We start from the raw sequence: 20951 nt of genomic DNA on the forward strand, positions 1-20951 counted from the left end.
AACATTATTGTTGTTGTACAGTCATTTTTGACTCTTTGCCACCCCATTTGGTTTTTTCTTGGCAAAGATACCAGAGTGGTTTGCCATTTCCTTCCCCATTTCATTTTACGGATACAGAAACTGAAGCAAACAGGGTTAAGTGACTTGCCCAGGGTCACACAACTAGAAAGTGTCTGAGGCCAGATTTGAACACAAGGAGAGAAGTCTTCCTTTTTTCAGGCCCAACATTCTATCCATTGTGCCACCTAGCTGCCCATTAGAGCATAGTATATATCTGTATCTATATCTATATTTATATGTATACCTATATCTGTATATATTCATATCTATATCTGTACATATATCTATTAGCTTATTTAGAATACTTTTCTTTCTTTTTCCCTCCCAAAAGTTATGGATGAAGACATTTTATTCTTTGGTACAGATTATAACTCACCCATGATTTTTTTTCCTCCTGTGTAACTTTTGTCCATATTCTTCCCTAGATACTCTACAGATGATCCACCCACTATGCTGGAAGGCTTTTTCTAAGCGCATCACTGACTATCCATTCGTTATCCATTATTTTAATCATATGACTAGCCCATCTCCTTGTCCCAACTATACATTTCCCCAATGAGCATCACTGGAAATATGCTAGAACTTACTTCCACTCTCCATATATCTTTTCATTATCTACCGAATCATCCTCAATGTTGATTCTTGTGTTATTGCTGAATTGTAACATCATTTACTTCCATCCAGCATCACCATAAGAGTGTTTGTGTTTCTCTACTTGAGTCTTTTCATGTGTGTTTTTTGCAGCATTAGTAACATTTTAAATAAGTACTGGCCCTAATATTAAACTTCCCTTAAAAAGAAAAGAGAAAGATGGCTAATTTGTCACATATATTAACCGGTATAAAATCCTTATATTGTAGTAATATCATGTACACAGTAGGCACCTAATTAATGTTGGTTGATTAATATTATGATCTGTTGTGGTCATTTCTTTCACTTGTAGTCATCAATAGATAGATTTCTGCTTTCATTTCCAGTGATATCCAAAATTACAAAACCATTGTAATGACCACCAAATATAAATCAATCCCCACTCCCCTTATCCTCCCAACCCTCAACTCCTCTTGGCTGATATGACATCTAAGTGTGATGCATAATCAGTGTTATTTGTTATTGCATTTGTGGGAACATATGCATTTTTCCTTCAAAGAGATTTACTATTAAGAGTTCCAACTATATTTGGAGATAGTCCCTTTGAAAAGAAAAAAGAAAAGCCTGTTCATTTACTTTATGTTACATTCTCAGCACGAATTAAATTTGACTAGTATATGAGAATGCACTACACACGTTGGCATCTGCCATGTTTGTGCGGTGGCACAGTTTCCAAAAATTATGCATGTCTCTATCTCTGACACTTTCCCCAGTGTCTGATGATATAACAACCTTTTGAATTTGTTGTCTAGGATATTTTTGTTGTTGTTGTTGTTGGGGGAGGGAGGGGATGTTATGAAACTAGAAAAAGCATTGGACTAAGTTAGGAGATCTGGGTCCTATTCCTGTCTCTGAGGATTGCTAGCTGACTATCTTTGCATAAGTCATTTCATTTCTCTCTGGGCTAAGTGGCCCAATGGATAGAGCTCTGGGCGTGGGGTCAGGAGGAAGACCTAAATTCAAATCTGGTTTCAGATACTTTGATAGCTGTTTAACCCCAAGTTAGTCATTTAACTTAGCAAGTTTATCCCAGTTTCCCTAACTATAGAATGGGGATAAAAATAGCACCTACCTCCCAGGGTTATTGAAAAGATCAAATGAGAGCATATTTGTAAAGTGCTTAGCACACTATCTCCACGTAGTGGTGCTTAATAAAGGCTTGTTTTTTCCCCTCCCTCTCTCCTTCCTTCATTCCTTTGTTCTTTTGTTCCTTCCTTCCTTCATTCCATCCTTTTAGACTAAGTTATCACTAATGTCCTCAGGTCCTATATTTTCTCACTCTTAAGTCACACCTCATAAACAAGCAGTTGTTATTTGTTAGTCAAAGAATTTCCTCTTGGGCAATCCTATATCTTCTGATTCATGTCAGTTATTTCAAATGAAACATGAGAAATAAATATTGATCTTACATCATTGCTTTCCATATTCATCTTTCTTGTTAGTTAATCTATTACAAATGGAGATAATTTTCATATTGGCAAAGTTTAGAGAAGAAAATACATATAAGTGGTTGAACATAGTTAGAAGCTTTCTAATTTAGACTTCAGTTTTGCAAAAACTTCCAAGAATCTCCCAAGCCATTACTGTTGGAATTAGCAAGGTAACCTTTTCCCAGGTGAGCATCTCCAGTCATCCTGATCTGTAGCTTGTCATTGGACCCAGATGACTCTGGAGGAGAAAGTGAAACTGGTGACTTTGCACAGCCCTCCCTTACTTAAATCCATTTCAGTTACAAGTCATGGCATCACTTTCTTGATGTCCCAGTCCTCTTCAAGAATGAAGGACAAACAACCGTCTTTTCCCAGGAACATAGGGTCATAGATTGAAAGCTGAAACAGACCTTCGAGGCCACTGAATACATTTCCTTCAAGAAGTTAAGTGACTTACCCAGGGCCATCACAAGAGCCAGTGTTTGAGGGAGAATTTAGACTTGTGCTTTCCTGACTCCAATTCCAGCATTCTATCACCTATACCACCTAGTTGCCTCTTTCCCCACTTGAACTCTACTATCAAAAGTTAGGAATTTAAAAGAGAAGTGTTCAGAATTCTTTGGAAGAAGAAAGCTATTGGCATCATCATCATCATCTCTTCAGTTTTCTCTTCATGTCTGTGATCATGCAATTTTCATTTTTAAGTTTCTAGATAAAGATGTTATGGATTTTCTCACTTTTCATAAAGAAATTTATTCTGGCAGCTTCTGGTAGAATTACTTGAGTTTATTGCCTCACACTTCTGGCAAGTGAACACGAGTAGTTTTGAAAAGCAATTGTTTATTCCCTCCTTTACTAATCTGTTTAGTCTAGTTTTTTTTTCTTCTTTCAACAACTATTTGAAAGGCAACATGGTGTGAATCGAAAGATTTGGGGAAACAGGGTTCATATCTTGCTTCTGTAACTTTCCATTGGTGGGATCTTGGACAGTTCCCCTTCTTACATCTCTGTTTCCCCCTTTGTAAAATGGAGAGAGTTGTTTTTGAAGCTGCCTCCTAAGTATAATCCCTTGATGTGGAGTCAGAAATTGTGGGTTAAACAGCTGGATCTGCTTTTTGCCATCTGGGTGACTCTGAGCAGGTCAGTTAAACTCTCTTGGCCCTCCTCTTTAAAAATGAGGTGTTGGACTCAATGACTTCTCAGGTCCTTCAAAACTCAAGGTCCTTCTCAACTCAGATCCTCAACTTCAATTTGTGATTCTGTGATCCTAAAATGATCTTTTCTCTTAAGGAAGTTCTATCCCATTTAATGAAAGCAACACTTTCTAGGAATAGTTTAATTTCTACAATTCTTACTGATTTCTAAACTTTTATTGAGCCACTGAAATCTGAAAATAAAATTTAAAGACAATAACTAGTACTTGACATGTAGTAGGTGTTTAGTAAATGTTTGTTGATTGATTGAATATTATCCTGTAACCATAACAAGTGGGCTTTCACTTATTTTCTTTAGGACTGAAACTTAAATCTGTATTGCCCTTGATTTTTTTTTTTGTTATAAAATGTTTGTTGAAAGCAAAACACCCTAGAAATTGTTTGACCTACTTCTTCAAATTTTACTATTTTTATTGATCCCAAACTCATACTGTCTTATTGCAATACACTGATAAAATTGCTTTTGAAAATTTTAGAGAAAATGTTGCTTTTTGGATTTTTTCAATTTGAATTTTCCAACATTTCTTTCTATATCAAATTCGTATCACTTCTTTAAAAAAATGAATTGATTCTACTAATATTCCCTATTAACTTCTTTTATTTAACTTGTGCACATCAATTTCTAATGTTTCATTCTTTCTAATGTAGAAGGTGCTTTTTTTCTGGGAATGGATGGTTAGATTTGGTGAGATTAAAGGATAGGGGCCTTTGAAATTACCATCATTGTTTGAAGATGTAAACACACCAGTTGTCTCCCCCTTTAGATAGTGGAGGACCTCTGCTTGACCAAGTGTGGGGAGAAAGTTGGTCTGGGTATTTGTGGCTTCATTTGCATCTCATTGAGAATAGCTGATTGAGGATCTGAGTAGCTTTTTGGAATATAAAAGGGAAGAGGTAGATCAAAGGGAAAGAGCAGCTGAGCCTGAACACAAATAAATACACTGAATCGGGACTTCTTGGTTAGGGGTAAAATCTTTAAACTTGCACAAAATCCCCTGGGAAATTGTTCCTCCTCAAAGTTAGCATCAGTAAAGAGGCAATAGAACCTCTCAGTTGAAAAGATGATAGCGGATGGGGGAAGTAGTGAGCTGGTAAGAGTTCCTAGACCTAGCCTCTTAGAAAAAAGAGAGGGGATTTCCTCAAAAACACCAACTTCTTGAAAATAGCTTGTTGGACATAAGAGGGTCAAGGACATGAACTCAGAGGTATAGGACCACAAAAGACAGAGCCACCGTGTGGAACAGCAGAACAAGACCTTACTCTCAACTACTACTAGGAATTTTGTGACCTCTGCAAGTCTAATTAGATAGGAGTTGACTAACAAAAAAATTTCCTCTTTGTAGTGTAGCACTTTCTCTAAATCTAAGGATTATATAATTCCCTGGAGAAAAGCAGGGCTCAGCAGATGACAAAGGATTATTTCTCTGTTGGTCTTATAGAATTTCTTTTCTTTGGGCTTCTAAACCATGGGGTTAACTATGAATCTAGAAGACTTTCATCTTGAAAAGCACAAAATAAAAACAGCTAGTGGCGATTTGATACCTAGTATAAATATAGTGGTTGTGAAGAGAGCATCTAACTGCTTATGAAAGATTCAAATGAAATCTCCCAGATGAACAAATCCATATATACTGAAAATATTGCCAAATGTGATTGCTGACTTAAAAGATTGTGGAGAATAGGTATAGGGAAAAGACTGAATATCTTGATTTAAACAAATAGGGGATGAATAGGGTACATAAGCTATAGTCTATTTAACTTGGCTGTAATTTAAGCAAAAATAGAGAACACATTGTTAGAGGGTTGATTACTAGATATTTAGAAAAACTGTGATTATAAAGAGGCAGAACAAGAATAGGCCATGCAAACTAGCCCTTTTTACTTTTTTATTATTATTTTTGGACAGTATTCCTAAACTGGTAGATCAGAGGAATGATGTAGATTTAGTTTGTTCAGATTTTAGCAAAGTATTTATTTGATAACATCATGTCAAAAATTATGGACAGATGTGGCAGAGATGGAGTTGGGCTTGTTTGAAAGACAGCTAAACTTTAAAAAGAGTCAAAAGTATTTCAATGTCTACTTTGAAAGAAGTCTCCAGTGTGTGCTCTAGAAATTTGTGCTTGACCTAGAGGATTTAGGATTTTTATCGATAGTTCAAATAAAGGCTTATAAAATTTTCAGAGGACCCAAAGGTGGGGGAGGGATAGTTAAGAAAGTGGACGATAGTAAGGTTTCCAAAAGATCTTGATATGTTGGGCTGACATATAAAACGGATGAAGGTGAAGTCTCATATTTGGCTTTAAAAATTGCTTCAAAAATTCAGGGTGGGGATTGCATGGTTTCAGTTCACATGGAAAAAAATATCTGGGGGTTTAATGGACTGCAATTGGAATACGAGTCAACAGTGTGAGATAGCAGGTAAAAAGTCAAATTCTAATGTTCCTGAGTTGTGTGGGGAGACTTAACTTCCTGGAATAAAAAGGTAATCATTTTATCGTACTGTGTTCTAGTCAGAACATACATGGAATATTATCTTCTTTCTGGGCACCACAGTTTAGGAAGGACATTCATTGGTGAGCAGGAGAGTTATGAGAGGAAGGCAATGAGGATTGTGAAAGGACTTGAGTTCACGCCTTATGAGAACTAGGGATGTTTGGCCTGGAGAGGACTAAGAGTCACATAGTAGCTGTCTCAGATATTTCAAAGAGTTAGATCTTTCTCTCCTCCTCCTCCTCCTCCTCCTCATCATCATCTTCTTTTTATTCATCTTCTTTATTGTCTTCATCTTCTTTGTCTTCTCCGTCTCTGTCTTTTGTTTTTCTCTGTCTTCCTTTAAATCCTTTGTGAATCATTTCTATTTTTGATGAGGTGAAATAAAGTCTGTGATCTCTATCCCCAGATATCACCCACATGGATGAAATCACAGACACATTTGAATATTTGACTAAGAAAAAATAAGCTGTTCACTGTAAGGGACATTGTTTGAGTGCTTGCTTGGGAGCTGAAGCAGAACTGTTCTTTGAGAAGACAGACAATTATATTCCCCTGTTTCTAGGGTAGAGCTCAGATCAGGTAAAAATAAAGCAGATTCTAAGATTCTCAAGGGAAAACTTTGATGGAGGGAGTAGGTGATGAATCAAAGAGTGACTTATGGGAAACCTCTAAGACTGAACTAGGTCTGTGTAAACCCAGATTCTGGGTGCTGGGCCATGGGTTATATTAGTGCAAAAAATAAAGCAAAACTAGAATGCACCTTGCATGCTCCACCACCTCCTCCATGTGTGTTTTGTTTTCTATAATCTTGAGCAGCAAATATGTTATGGCTTACTACATGTTGCCTTCACCCTACGTAGATATGGTATTTCCCTCTGATTGCTGCCTTGGTTATTATTAAGAGATAGCCTGAAGCTGTGAGAATATCTAATACAAGGAAAAGAAGAGGGCTTAAGTAGATATTTATGCCAAGGTTCTATAAACATGGAAGTTATACCAACAGCTCCCACTTGTTACTTGGAAGCACAGATCCTCTCCACCTCAACCGTATTCTTTACTAAGAAAATAGCAGAAATTACACAAACAAATATAGTTAGCTAGAGAGAAATAATAATAGCTAGCATTAAAATAGTGCTTTAAGATTTGCAAGGCACTTCACAAATATTATCTCATTTGCTCCTCTCAACAACCCTGGGAAGTAGGTGCTATTATTATCCCCATTTTCCAAATGAGGAAACTGAGGCAGACAGATTAAGTGACTTTCCCAGGGTCACAGAGCTTGTAAATCTGTCAGAGAACAGACGAGCTCAGGGCTTCCTGACCCCAGGTGTAACTTTCCATCTACTTTGCCATCTATTGACTTGTTACAAGGCTGGCACTCTATATGCTACTCTGTGAGGTCTCTTTGGTATGTCTAGCATGACCTCAATTCAATTCACCAAGCACACATTAACTAAACACCCTCTTTGGGCAAGGTATTGTGCTATATACTGGGAATACAAAGACAGGAACAAAGGTCTCTGCCTTCAAGGAGTTTATAGTCTAAGGTTGCCACATGGATACAGATAGTGAAATAGAAGAGGAGGTGAAAAATGAAAGAGCAGAGCATCAGAGAAGTCTTCCTGTAGGAAGCTTTTCCTTACCTTCTTTCAGAAAGATGCTAAGATTTCTCATATATGGAGATGAAGAAGGGAATTCATCTCAAGAACAGCAGAAAGTCTGTGAAAAGGCATGAAACCAAGAGCTGAGATCAGGACAGCAAGCGAGCCGTTTTGAGTGCTGAGCTTTGAACAAGTCAAGTAAAGAGAAATAGTATGAAAAAAATTGGCTGGAAATGTTGGATAGAGCTGGCTTGTGAAGAGATTTAACTGAGAAGCTTAGGGGTTTGCATTTTATCCTAAAGGCAATAATCAGTGAAAAAAATGTACCTTTTCCCCATTTCCATTTGCTAAGCAATTGATGAATCTATTCATGCTTTCAACCAATGTTTCTCAAATACCTATGGCCAAGGTCGTGTGTCAGATACTATGGGGGATACAAAGAATAAGACATGCTTCCTATCCTCATGAAACTTCCAGTCACTCTCCATTTTCTGGTAATATTAAAATCTTTAATTTTGTGGCAAAAGATATTTAAAGAATTTTACTTTTGCTCAACACTCTTTGTGAGTAGGCAATCACCCTTCAAACCGAAATAAAGCAACTTGAATTATATTGCAGCGGGTTTTTAATATGCTTCTGGGGAAATGGGACAGTTTGAAGGAAAGCCTTTGTTGTACCCAAGTAACACTTTGCTAAATATTAGAATAAATAACAGCCACTCTAACATCCTTTAAAATATTATTTCAGATGGACCCTAACAGGATTTCAGATGATGACACCTGTTGCTTTATAAAACTTTTCAAACTTCATGAAAACTCAGATTTGCAAGATACATCTCTGGAGGGTCAGGATGCAAAATTAATGTCTGATCCCTGTCGAAGAATCAAACAGGCCTTTCAAGGAGCATTGCAGAAGGTGAGTGTGCCCACCTCTCTCTGTTGAAGGGTCTTTGGGGGTAGTTTCCTTTTCCAGTCTTCAGATTTAAATCCATTCAAATATAGTTGACTTTGATGATCCTTTAAGAAAAAAAAAAATCACTTGTAAAAGAACCAAGAAGCACTTTTGTGTATAGATCAAGATAGAAACATACTGGTCAGCACCTTCGCAACCTCACAGAATCTGAGAATTGGAAGGATCTTCAGAGGGTGTCTATTCCAATCTCTGGCTAGATAAGAATCCCTTCTGTAAGAGATTCCACCAAGGGTCATTAAACGGTCTTCCAGTGAAGGAGAACTCCCTCCCTCCTGAGTGAGCACATTGCGCTTTTGGATGGCTTTCTTTCATAGGATGTTTTTTCTTGACATCAAACCCAAGTTGTTTCCTTGCCGCTTCCACCCCCTGTTCTTGGTTCTGCCTTCTGGGGCCAAGCAGAACTAGTTTAATTCCCCATTTCCTGTGATGACTCATCAAATACTTGATAGTCCCCAGATTAGTTCTGAGTGAATCCTCCCATCTCCCATCTCCCCTCTCACTGTTCCTCCCCTCCTTTCTTTTTCATTTCTTTTTATTATTAAGATGATGTATTTGAATTCATACTTGGAGGAAATGCATGTTGGTTTGTGGTGAGATGATGGGTCAATCTGCTGGCTTGAAATCAGTGACCCAGAAATCATTGTTCTATTTAATGACTTCATTTCCTTTACATAGATATACATTTTTTTCATAATAGATTTTTCTCCCTTTCCAGTGAAGATAATCATAGCCCACACTTAAAAGTCACTTTCAAAAAATTATTTTATTTTTAATTCATGGAACAAAACAGACATTTCCACAAGATAGTACAATAAAGTAGACGATTGCATGTGCAACTGCAAATCTACCAGGTTTAATTTGCTACTCCCTTCAAACATACAACAAAATTATCATGTAAACATCTTTTCTTTTTCATTTTTTCCCTTCCCCCCACCCTAGAGATGGCCACCATTAGACACAAATAGGTATACACACATATGCAAAATTATTCTATACATACCTCTATTTATCAGTTCTTTCTTTATTTGGTCTTTATGGTTAATTTGAGTATTTATTATAGTCAAATTAACTTTGTCACCCATAGTTGTTCTTTGAAATAATATTGCTGTTACTGTATACAATGTTACAAAAACAAGAAAAGATTTGCACACACACAAAAATTAAATGTCACTTTTTCGTTTACAAAATACTTTATAGCAGCCATGTGAGCTAGGTACTACAGATAAGGAAACTGAGGCATTACAGAATTGAGTGGGAAGAGGAGTTGAAGTGATTTACCAAAGGTTACTTGGCTAGAAGGTGCTGAATTCAGGATCTGAACCCAGGTCTTCAGACTTCATCTCCAATGAGAAGGTGATTAGGTGATCATTAAATGGTTAACAATTGGAGTAGAAAATGATAGAAGATGGGGAGGGAAAAGAAGAGAGAAAACTCAAGAAAAATCTTAGTTTCCTTTTCTTTTAAGAAAAGAAAATAGGGAGGAGTGTAAGGATTAGAAGGGAGGAAGAAAAGGCAAAGATTAATGACATCACCTCTATAGAATTGGAGCTATTGAGAAAAGTGGAAGCAATCATGGATAAGCAGGGTAGCCTTGAAATTTACATGTTGGATTTATTATATTTATAATAAATATTTGATATATTTATTGTATTTAATTTATATTTAAATATTTATTTTGAAAGATTTTAAATATTTTAAAGATAAAATATTTACCTTTAAAAATTATATTTATATAAACTGTATTTTTAAAAGATGAGCAGCTGCACAGACTTGAGATTAATAGTTTCACTATAACCCTCTTTATCTGCATATAGAAATGTCCCTCTTTTAGTGTTTTGGTTCAGAATAAAAATATTTTTTAGAAAAAAGTCATAGGATATTTTAATTTTATTGCTTTGTTTATTTTAACTTAACTTTAGAGATTGTTGCTCAGTGGACAGAGCACTGGGCCTGGAGTCAGGAAGATCTGAGTTCAAATCCAGGCTCAGATACTTACAAGTTGTGTGACTGTGGACAAGTCAATTAACCTCTGTCTGCCTCAGTTTCCTCATATGTAAGGTGGGGATAATCATAGAACCTACTTCATAGTGTGGTTGTGGATTATATAAGATTATCTTTGTCCTGTGTTTTTCAAACCTTGAAAGTGCTATATAAATGCTAGCTATGATGACGATGATGATAAGGAGGAAGAAAAAGCTCAGAGTGGCGAATAGACTGTTTATGGTCATGTAAAATGAATGACTTCTCTTATGCTTCTAGGAGCACAGTTAAGGAATTTTTCTCAACTGGGTCCTTGCTTCCCTTGACATTGTTTAGCTGTCTGATCAAAGAAAAAAAATTGTATGTACCTCAGTGAATAGGGGACCTATAGCAATATATCCCAGTCTTAATTTTGTGGATGTTCCTCCCACCCCCAAGATTTCTTCGGTTCGTTTCATCATGAAAGTATTCACAAGTCCTCCCAACAAAATGAATATTTAAAAATTCCATCAGTACTTTTGGTTGGGTGTACATGTTAGAAGGTTCGGAAGAAAGAATCAGAGTCAAAATCAAGTCAAGATATCTCTGCAACTCCAAAAAGCTTGGGTTTTATTGGTCTAGAATATCTAAGTGGAAAGGATATTGGTGGTGGAAACCAAAATTCTCAACCGCATGGGTATGTTGTGGTATTTTATTTATAGAGTTCTGTGCTAACCTGAAATTTCTGTTTTCATACTTGGAAAATCGATAAGACTCCAGCACATCAGCAAGCTGGTTGGCTCTGTGGTTCTTAACAAAAATTGTAACCTAACATTGGGAAATTGCAGGCATTTAGAGGGAAAAATCCCCTCTATAAAGTTAAAGAAGTCATTTGTTCCCCCTGCCACCCACTACAAAAAAGTCATTTTTCTGAAAAAATAAACCGCAAATATCAGTAACTTCCTTTCCAAGTTGTTGTTACACTACAGAAACATAATTCTCTCGTGGGAGGAGCTTGAATTTGCAAACAGTTTAATCTGGACGAAAGCTTAATTCACTGCATGATATTACTCAACTGTCTTTGCATTTATAGATGTATTCCATCTTTTGTCTAATTGGACAGTCTCTTTCAAAAGTCAATAGAACCCGTGAAATTCTAATTGTCTTCCAAAGTTTTGGCCATGCTGTCATTGGCTTTTCATGTAAATATTTTAAATTTCTTCCACATGCTCTTCCTGATGTCTTGTATCATTAGACTAAGTGAACTCAGGCACTTGGCTAGAGTAAATACAACAAATTCACCTCCCCCCTCAAAAAAAAAATAGGACAGTAGACAACATAGTCCTTGAATATTCTTCTAAGTCTCTTACCTGACACCCTTTAAATCTGAGTGTATTAACCATTTCTTATTTTCACAGTCACATTTTTAGGAGGTAAATCCCATGATAATATGCTCTGGTGACTTGCTTCTAAAATACATCAGTAAATCTTATTTATCGACATAATATATGACTGCTTCTGCCCTTTGTATTTCCAGTACCTCACACAAGTAGGGGCTTAATAAATGCTTGTTGACTTGATCTTAAGAAAGAGCATTCCTCCTGAAGCAGTTACTTTATTGATTGTTAAATAAAGGAGAGGTGAGTTATTAATTTTGGCAGTATGATACTCATATTGACTAGAATTTTGTTATTTCTTCGTGTTGGCTTTATTTACTATGCTCTGGGCCTCATTTTCCTTATCTGTAAAATGGGGATAATTATAGTAAATGCCTCAGAGGGTTGTCATCAGAGATAATGTACATAAATCCCTTTGTAAACCTAAAGGGTAGTATCAATCATTATTGATCATCATTAATTATTAGTAGGAGGAACCATCATCGTCATTTGTGGCAGCATTGCTTTTTTCATGTTCAGTTTAGTCATTTTTCAGTCATGGTAGATTCTCTATGATCCCTTTTTAGGTTTTCTTGGCCAAGATACCAGAGTGGATCACCATTTCCTTTTCTATGTAATTTTTTTTACAGATGAGGAAACTGAGACAAACAGAGTTAAGTGACTTGCCTAGGGTCACACAGTTAGTAAATGTCCAAGGCCGAATTTGAACTCAAGAAAGTGGGTCTTTTTGATTTCAAGTCCAATGCTCTATCCTCTGTGCCATCTAGCTGCCCCATGTAGACACCGGTAAATATATTAGGATGGATATAAGAGCTGTATCTGAGAGGCTTTAGGTTGTTCTCTCTCTTTCTCTGCTTGGACATGAAGATCATGAATGTTGACATTTGGAAACTCATTCAGTGGCCTACTTCAAGAGACTGGGCATGGAAAGGTTTCAACATTACCCTCTAAATGCATTTGTTGAACTCTAACTTGTACTTTGCACTGAAGAAAGTGACTTAACTAGACATGAGCCTTCTTTAATGGTCTACAAAGTAAGACACATAATGCTAGAGAAGGTAAACGGGCTGTTCGAGTAATGGAAGAAAAGTACTGAACTATTAATAAACATTACAGTACAACAGACTCAGTATATCACTCTACTTGGGGTTTTCACTGCAGTATCATGATTTAGGTGAAGTAAGGAGCTTCGTTTACTAATAACTGACATATTTCCAAGAGGTTGCACGATCATCCCGTGTTAGACCAGGATGCTGATTATGTGTTTCATCAAACATCCCTGTATTTATAAATACTATTAAAGATCAAATGCTAGCAAATAGCTAAAGTATGGAAGAACAATTAACAAATTCATTAACTGAGTTATTATTTAGAATTCTAGTGCCAAGGCCAGATATTTGTTTAAATAAGATATTTTATCTTCATCAATGCCATTTGTGTCCATGAGTCAAATCAATATAGATTTAAATTTCCATATAGCTTATATTTCAAAGTTTAGACCAGGGGTTTAGACTAAGATTCAGTGATTACTTTTAGGTGCTGTTGCATATAATCAGGTCTGGCTCTGAGAAGACTTATTAAATTGGCCAAATGTCTACTGTTAAGTTGGTTAAAAAAACTTCAGTTTCATCTGACCTCTCCCTCTTGTTCAGGGTCTCCCTCTTTCTCAGATCCCCTTATATGTTTTTCTCTTAGATGTCCAGTGCCCGTATGCTATCTTTTCACTATTTAGAGATCCCATTATTTTTTCCCACTCAGAGCCTTTCCCTCCCCAGTCCCCAGTATCAAATCATCTCTGTTCTATTTCCCATTTCTCCTCTTCCTTGCCAAGGGACTGACTAGTGATAAATTTGTATTAAGGTGTTAAAGGAGTATCCTTAAGAGGAAATTATGAGTCCTTAAAATATTGAATTATAAGAAAGGTAGAAGTGATAATGACTTGTTAATATGTAACATTTGCATTTAAACAGAGCCCTTTGGGAGACACAGTCTAATCCCTTCATTCAAAGGAATGGCTCTAGCACTAAGAATTTGAGGTGCTATAAGTCAGCGAGGAGAAATTTGGAACAGCAAGACTTTTAGATTCATTCAAATCATATTATTGGTAATAAAAGCATAAGGTCTGATATAACCGGCAAATGATTATTCTTTGCAAGATAAAGACGTTTCTCCAATTTGCTAATTATTCTTCCTTGGGTGGTATTGTTGCTAGTTCATTTATCATAACTAATAAATAACACGGGGCAGCTAGGTGGTACATGAATGGAGTGCCAAGCTGGGAAGCAGGAAGACTCATGTTCCTGAGTTTAAATCCAGCCTCAGATACTTACTAGCTACAAGACCCTGGGAAAGTCACTTCATCTTGTTTTTCTCAGTTCCTAAAATAGGCTATAGAAGGAGATGGCAAACTACCCTGATATCTTTGCCAAGAAAACCCAAATGGTGTCATCAAGAGTTAGACATGATTGAAGTGACTGTACAATACATAACAAGGGTAAATTCTTTTGTGGGGTCAAAGAACAAAGAGTGTGTGTGTGTGTGTGTGTGTGTGTGTGTGTGTGTGTGTGTGTGTGTGTGTGTGTACTTTGGAAATCTCCCAAATGGAAGGGCAACAGGAAAAAAAAAAACCATCTCCTTTCTTCAACCAAAAAGCTTGCTTGGAGGAGGTCCTTCAGTCAATCAACAAGCATTTGTTACCTAGTAGTGTGCTTTAAGGAGTTAGTGAACTAACTCAATTATGCCTAACATACTGCATTTGTGTTGGGGGATAGTTATTACGTTGCATGAAATTTTGCACAAATCTTACAAAATAAGATTTTTTCATTTAAGAAATCTAGAATATGCTCATACTATCAATAGCCACTACATAGCACTTTAACAAAACACTTTATCTCATTTAGTCCTTACAACTACCTTATGAGTTCGGCAATGTAAGTATTTTTATTCTTATTTTAGAAAGGAGAAAGCTGGGGATCCAAGAGGTTAAATCACTTACCCAAGATGATATTCCTACTAGGTAGAAGAGCCGAGACTCAGACCCAGTTCTTTCAATTCAATATGTGTTCTTGCTGCTAGTCTCCCACCCAGGGATATTCAGATCTGTGTCATCAGTTCTAAGGGTGGATATAAAAGTAATCCTTAAACATTAATTTGGGAATCTGAACATAGGACGGTTACCTCAGATGTGATGAAGGGATCAAACTGTTCGTTGGAAATGGATACTGAGCACAATTTTACATCGGATGTGTTCATGAAAGAGTGTTTATGTAGCACGTTTTTGTTCAGACAAGTAATACTGTTTTCTTTTTCTTTTGTGGTTGGATTTTCTTGGCTTTTTTTTCCCCTTTAGCACAGAACTCTACAAACCTCTTAGTGATCCAATCTTACCAACTGCAATTTATAAAGTCTATTATAACAGTCTATGACAATTAAAAAAAACCCAACCTAGTACATATCTGGCACCCAATGTATTAAGTTATTTCATTTTTCCCCCCTTGTTTCCAGCTTTTGGCAGTATTCCCAGGCCTTGCTGTGTTGGGAGTGAAACAGCCAGCTTGGGCTTGAGCTCAGGAATCCCTTGCACAGCAACAAGACCTCCCTCTTGCCCATTCTTACCCCTAGTCCTTATAAAAGACCATTTGTTTATTTGCTGAACAAATATGGAACATACAGGGCTGGTGATAAGGTCAGGATTATGAGTTTGCTGGCTAGAAGACTATTCCCACTAGTACTTAGAGTCTCAGGCAGTGAGTTGTAGTTTCCACATTGGGTAACACCATTGGGAAACAAACCCTTCTTGAAAGATGGCATCACAGAAATTTAAAAGGATGGTCTGTACAGGGGCCAGGATCTCAAAGTTGCTTAGCTCTCTGCATTGTAGAGAGCTATTAGATCCTTGATTAGTGAGGGTGGCATCTAGGGGGTGCCATATATTGTTCTCTGGTTAATGTCTGTCTGCCTTCATTTTCTCACCAGCAAAACTAGAATAATAGTAGTAGCTACCTGCCAGGGTTATTGTGAGGATCAAATGAGATACATGTGAAGTTCTTTATAAACCTTAAAGTGTTACATAAATTTTAGCCATCATAGTCTTTGGAACCTGAGGCTTGTTGGACTGACAATTCTTTTTACTTATAAAATTGAAGTCAAAGTGTGTACACGCACTAAAAAACTGCATTAGTTCATTTCACACTTAGATGCTTCCTAGTGTTACTACTGCTAAAAGCAGTGGGCACCATAACCTGAGTAGGCATTCCACCCATGTTTTTTCCAACTTTTGTTAACATTTTTGTCCTTGATAATGCCAGTCTAGACCTGCTAAGACCATGGTAGTCTGCATGGCCAAATGACAGTCATATAATAATGAATGATTGTGGAGTGTATCCACTATGGTAGGTAGGAGTTATATAAGTCTCCATATATTGAAGGCCCACTCCCAACTCAATGGCACCATTGTACTAAGTTGTATTGTCTCAGCCTGGTCCTTCAGTATCATTGGGTAGGTGGATTGGGGTAACTGTAGTAAATCTTCCCTCCTGGTCAGGTCTATCTAAGACCTTTATTAGAGGCTTAATAAGCCTCCAAAGTACTTAGAGGAGAACTTGGAGAAATTTCAGAGGGTCAAGTTATTACACAGTGAAACCTCACCTGGAGTTTTTTCTTTATTTCACTTTTAGGAGAAATAGGCAAATTAGAGGAGAGATCTAAACAAAACAGAGACATGAAACAAACCACACTACGAAAATCTCAAAGAACATTTGCTTTGGAGTCAAAGAACCTGGGTTCAAATTATTCCTCCTCTCACTTAACACCAGGAAGACCTAACCAAATAACAACCTGTTCAGGCCTCAGTTTTTAAATCTTTAAAACAAAGGGGTTGCACTATTGGGCTTTATCTCCTGAAACTTCTCAAGTTCTGCACAAGGATGACTGATGAACGTAGAATCTTAACCTTGAGAACTGGCAAGGTTTTCTGTCATCAAAAAAATATTCAGTAATATTCACCTATACCCTACTTGCTAAGTCAGGAACATGGACCAATATATTTTCCCAAGGCTTTTAGCAAAAGGAGTTGAAACACAAAGGATTTTCTGCTAAATCCTGAGTTAAGCTTTATGGTTTTATTATACAAAGGTTAAAGAAATTCTGGATATCACAGAGCAGAAAAAGATTTAGGATTGATTTAATGACAGCTTTTAATCTTAGAGATTCTCATAAGATTCCTTTTAGGCTTAGGTATTTAGAATCTCTATGTATTCTTTGAGAGTTACCTACATATTTTTGCCTTCAAAAATTCAAGTTTTGTTGGATTTGGGAGCTAGAAATAAAACTAGAAATTAAACAAGTAAAGCTTTTTTGGAAGCTCTTTATTTGCACTGATCACAGCATCTCAATCTCAACTCTTCTAAGAAATCTTTTCCCATTTAAGCAAACTTCAGAAGTGAATAAGAAATTAATTAAATTTTGGAAGGTATAAAATACTTTATACAGCTTGATTGCTTCTGTGATTCTAATGAATGGAACTTTTAGATTCAAACCATGTCTTATTTTCTATATGGTTAACATACAAACACATACACAAGTAAGGAAAAGAAAGCACTCATTTTTTGTTGTTGTTCTCTTAGAGCATGCATCCCAAGGAGGTTTCTTCTAAACCCACAAGGAAACTTGAGTTTCTGGGGCCCTGGTGTTCCCAAATCAAGGCATTAGTCATATAGTGGTTTTCTAATGGGATTTCATTGTCCTTTGCCATAACACTTTTGGGAACTGCAATTCAACCCCAATCATGCTTAGTTTTTTGTGAAAGCTGTCTTTATGGGAAAGCTGAAGCAAGGCCCACATTTTTTTCCCTACAAAGCATCTGCCACCTTATTGCCTTTTGCCTAACATCGTGGCTGGGTGGTGCCCTGCATCTCAGTCAAAGGCTGAGAAGACAGGAGCATGTGCAAAAGGGGTATGTTGTAGACACAGTCTTGTGTGGGCTTGTGTGTGTGTATGTGTGTGTGTGTGTATGTGTGTGTATGGGCAGGGGTACAGTCATCCTGATGCAAGAGGCCGTAATCCAGGGGAAAGGAAAGACATACTGAGTTAAGAATGTTGAAGGAAAATGGGGCACACAGACATGGGAAGCAGCCAAGGGTGTGCTGGTAAATGTTTCACAACCCTGCCTCCAAAGGCATGACACTTTCAAAATTAATTTGCGTTATGAACATCTTCTCCATCACTTTCTTTTGCCTAAAAGTAAACAAAACAAGCCCTCATTTGTAGCATTTGTCAATTTCTGAGCAGTTAGGTGGCACCGCAAGCTAGGTGGTGCAGTGGATAGAGTGCTGGTCCTGGAATCAGAAAGACTCATATTTCTGAGTTCAAATCTGCCCTCAGATTCTTACTAGCTGAGTGACTCTGGGCAAGTCACTTAAACCGGTTTGGCTCAGGTTCCTCATCTGTAAAAATGAACTGGAGAAAGAAATGGCAAACCGCTCCAGTATCTCTGCCAAGGAAACCCCAAATGAGGTCACAGTCAGACAGGACTAAAACAACTGAACAACGAGAGGTGTAAACGCTCACACTGAAAATTTAACAACCTGCTCTTCTGAGAGAGCTTGCTCCAGCATCCCCTCTAAGATCTCTTAGGTTATATGATATGTCACTAAGGGATGAGCCCATGTTCACTGATGGAATGGAATATTCTAATTGTGATTGATCCTAGAGAGGAGTGTAGTCTGTGAAGGGAATAGCTTATAACATTTGGAAACCAAATGTTCAATATAATAGAAAGGGCACTATTGGTCTAGGGAGTCAGGAGCTATGCATCGACCCAGCTCAACAATGAACTCACCATATGAAATGGGGCACACCATTTCAAACCATCAATATGCGTTAATTAAGGACCTGTGTGCCAGACACTGTTCAATTATCCTTCAGGTTTAATGCAGTTTGAGATGGTTTTGGGGATTCCAGAGTTCAGTGTGAAGAAGGATAGGGACACGAGGAGACAGAGGCAGCAAAGAGAAAGGACAGTTGGGAAGTTTTATTGAGGGGAAATATTTACAATAAGAAAGAATGAATCCATGGGGTTGATGGGACAGATGGAATTGGGCATGAGTTTTTATAGGGTTCTTAACTGGGTCCAGCAGGGTCAGGAACTGGGAGGAGGAAGCCCAAATCTGGGGACTGCTGTGGATTCAGGCTGGGGAATGTTGGCTAGCGGATACTTGAATTCCCTGCCATTCAGAAGAGGCTTTGACAGGGTGATTCAGGGGTTTGAGCCTCTCAGGGTGGGAAGGCTAATCCCTAGTCACTAGTCTTTAGCATTTATACAGGATATCCTATTATATGAGTTGTGTTAATGTACTTTTAAGCTATTAAAGCTTCAAACTGTACTAAGACTTTTGGGACACCTTGTATGGCACTCACATTCTCACAACAACCTTGGGAGGTGGAGGCTATTACTATTCTCATTTTACACATGGGTAAACTGAGGCTGAGAGAGGATCAGTGAGTCACCCAGGGTCACACAACTAGGTGAATGTCTTGAGGCCAGATTTGGATGCAGGTCTTCCTGACTCAAGTCCCATAATACATTAGTCTTTGTACCACGAAATTGCCTTCTCATTTTCCTGAAGTACTTCCACCTGTCTTATTCACTCCTCTTGGTTCTTAAATGGACTTCCTTAGTGCTGTGTGCAGGACCCTCCAACATACAGACCATTGAATGCCTGATAAGGAACTGATTATTTCTGGAGACCGTAGAAGAAGATGGATAATTAATAATGTTGGTTTCTGTCCTTAGTGTTTTCTAGTAAGGGTATCTTTGGGTGTTTCATGGCCACATGTGGCTACCTTAGAAATGTTAAGAACTAATTCTGGACTATGTTCCTATTCTGGGACACGGCGTTCTTGTCTCTAAGCGAGAATGATGTGTCTCTTTTTCTTTTGGAACAAGAATAAACCAGGTGCATTAGGATAGATTGCATGTCTTTGTTGGCCTAGATTCCGGGTGCAAAGAAACAGTCTTCAATAGAGTGAGATCCCTTAATTTGCACATTTAATTTATGTGGATTCAAATATATGTGCTCAGCAGAAAAGTGAAGAAATACAGAGAGGGGAGGGAGAAATACTGATAATATCTACCATTTGCATACCCCTTTAAAGTTTGCAAAGCATTTTACATATATTATTTTCTTGGAGCCTCACAACAATCCTGCAAGGTAGGTACTATTGTTTCCCTTTTACAAATAAGGAAACTTGTGAAAAAGTTTTAGTGACTTGCCTAAGGTTATGCAGCTAGTAAGAGTCTGAATTCATGGGTTTGGACTCCATAGACTCAGGATTTGAATTCAGGTCTTCCTGACTCCAAGTTTAATAGTGTACCACCTAGCTATCTCCGTTTAAACAATTAAATACCTATTTAAATAAGGCAGAAATTCCACCTGCCATTCCACTCAGTAAGTGTATATACCATAGGAATGAGTGAACATGAAAATGAGGACATGAAAGTTTTTCCCAACCCTCCATATGGCTATGCCCACCTCCAGTGGATCCTTGGAAATCTGAGAAGTGGAGGTGCCTTATTCCTAGGTCTCAAACCTATCTTTAGGCCATGTGACCCAGCCCTCACCCTCTAAGCTTAGAGCTAACCTTACCTGGAGTTTCAAATCCTGCTTATTAAGACTTCCTTCATGTACACTGTTCCAACGTGCCAGTGGCTGCTCAAGACCTTCTTCAGAGAGAAGGTAATTTGCAGGAGAGTTTTAAAATAATTTAAGCACAGAATTTAGAATCTAGCGCCCCCATGAATGATGCATATCCCCCATCATCCAAAGAACAATGGACTTGGAGAAAGAAGATGCCAGTTTGCATTCTGCTTCACTTTGTGTGTTAACTTCTCTGTGCCTCAGTTTCTTCATTGTGCTATAGGAACTGTGAGCTAGTGGATCAGAAGTGGTATATACAAAATACTTTGTAAATGGTAATTTTCCATAGATATTTTAGTTATTTCTATTGTTATGTACTGTACAGAATAACTGTAAAGAGAGCACTTTAGAAGCTGTAGAGCATTATAAATATGAAATATTTTTGGAACTTAGGAAGCTTTGATTGTCCTTCTGGTTCTTGCTTGTATTAGCTCTAGTTCTGTGACTTCAGGGAAGGTACTGCACTTCTCTGGAC

General features: G+C 37.5%; 1 protein-coding gene across 1 annotated transcript in view; it reads left to right on the plus strand.

Moving 5' to 3' along the window:
- The window catches only part of TNFSF11 (TNF superfamily member 11), a 55815-nt gene that overhangs the window by 9158 nt on the left and 25706 nt on the right, over positions 1-20951 (plus strand). The window contains exon 2 of the mRNA XM_072617145.1: positions 8200-8367. Coding sequence (XP_072473246.1) covers positions 8200-8367 — 168 coding nt within the window. The remainder of the gene's footprint in view (positions 1-8199; positions 8368-20951) is intronic.

The sequence above is a fragment of the Notamacropus eugenii genome, chromosome 6, assembly GCF_028372415.1.
Source record: "Notamacropus eugenii isolate mMacEug1 chromosome 6, mMacEug1.pri_v2, whole genome shotgun sequence".
Taxonomy (NCBI): domain Eukaryota; kingdom Metazoa; phylum Chordata; class Mammalia; order Diprotodontia; family Macropodidae; genus Notamacropus; species Notamacropus eugenii.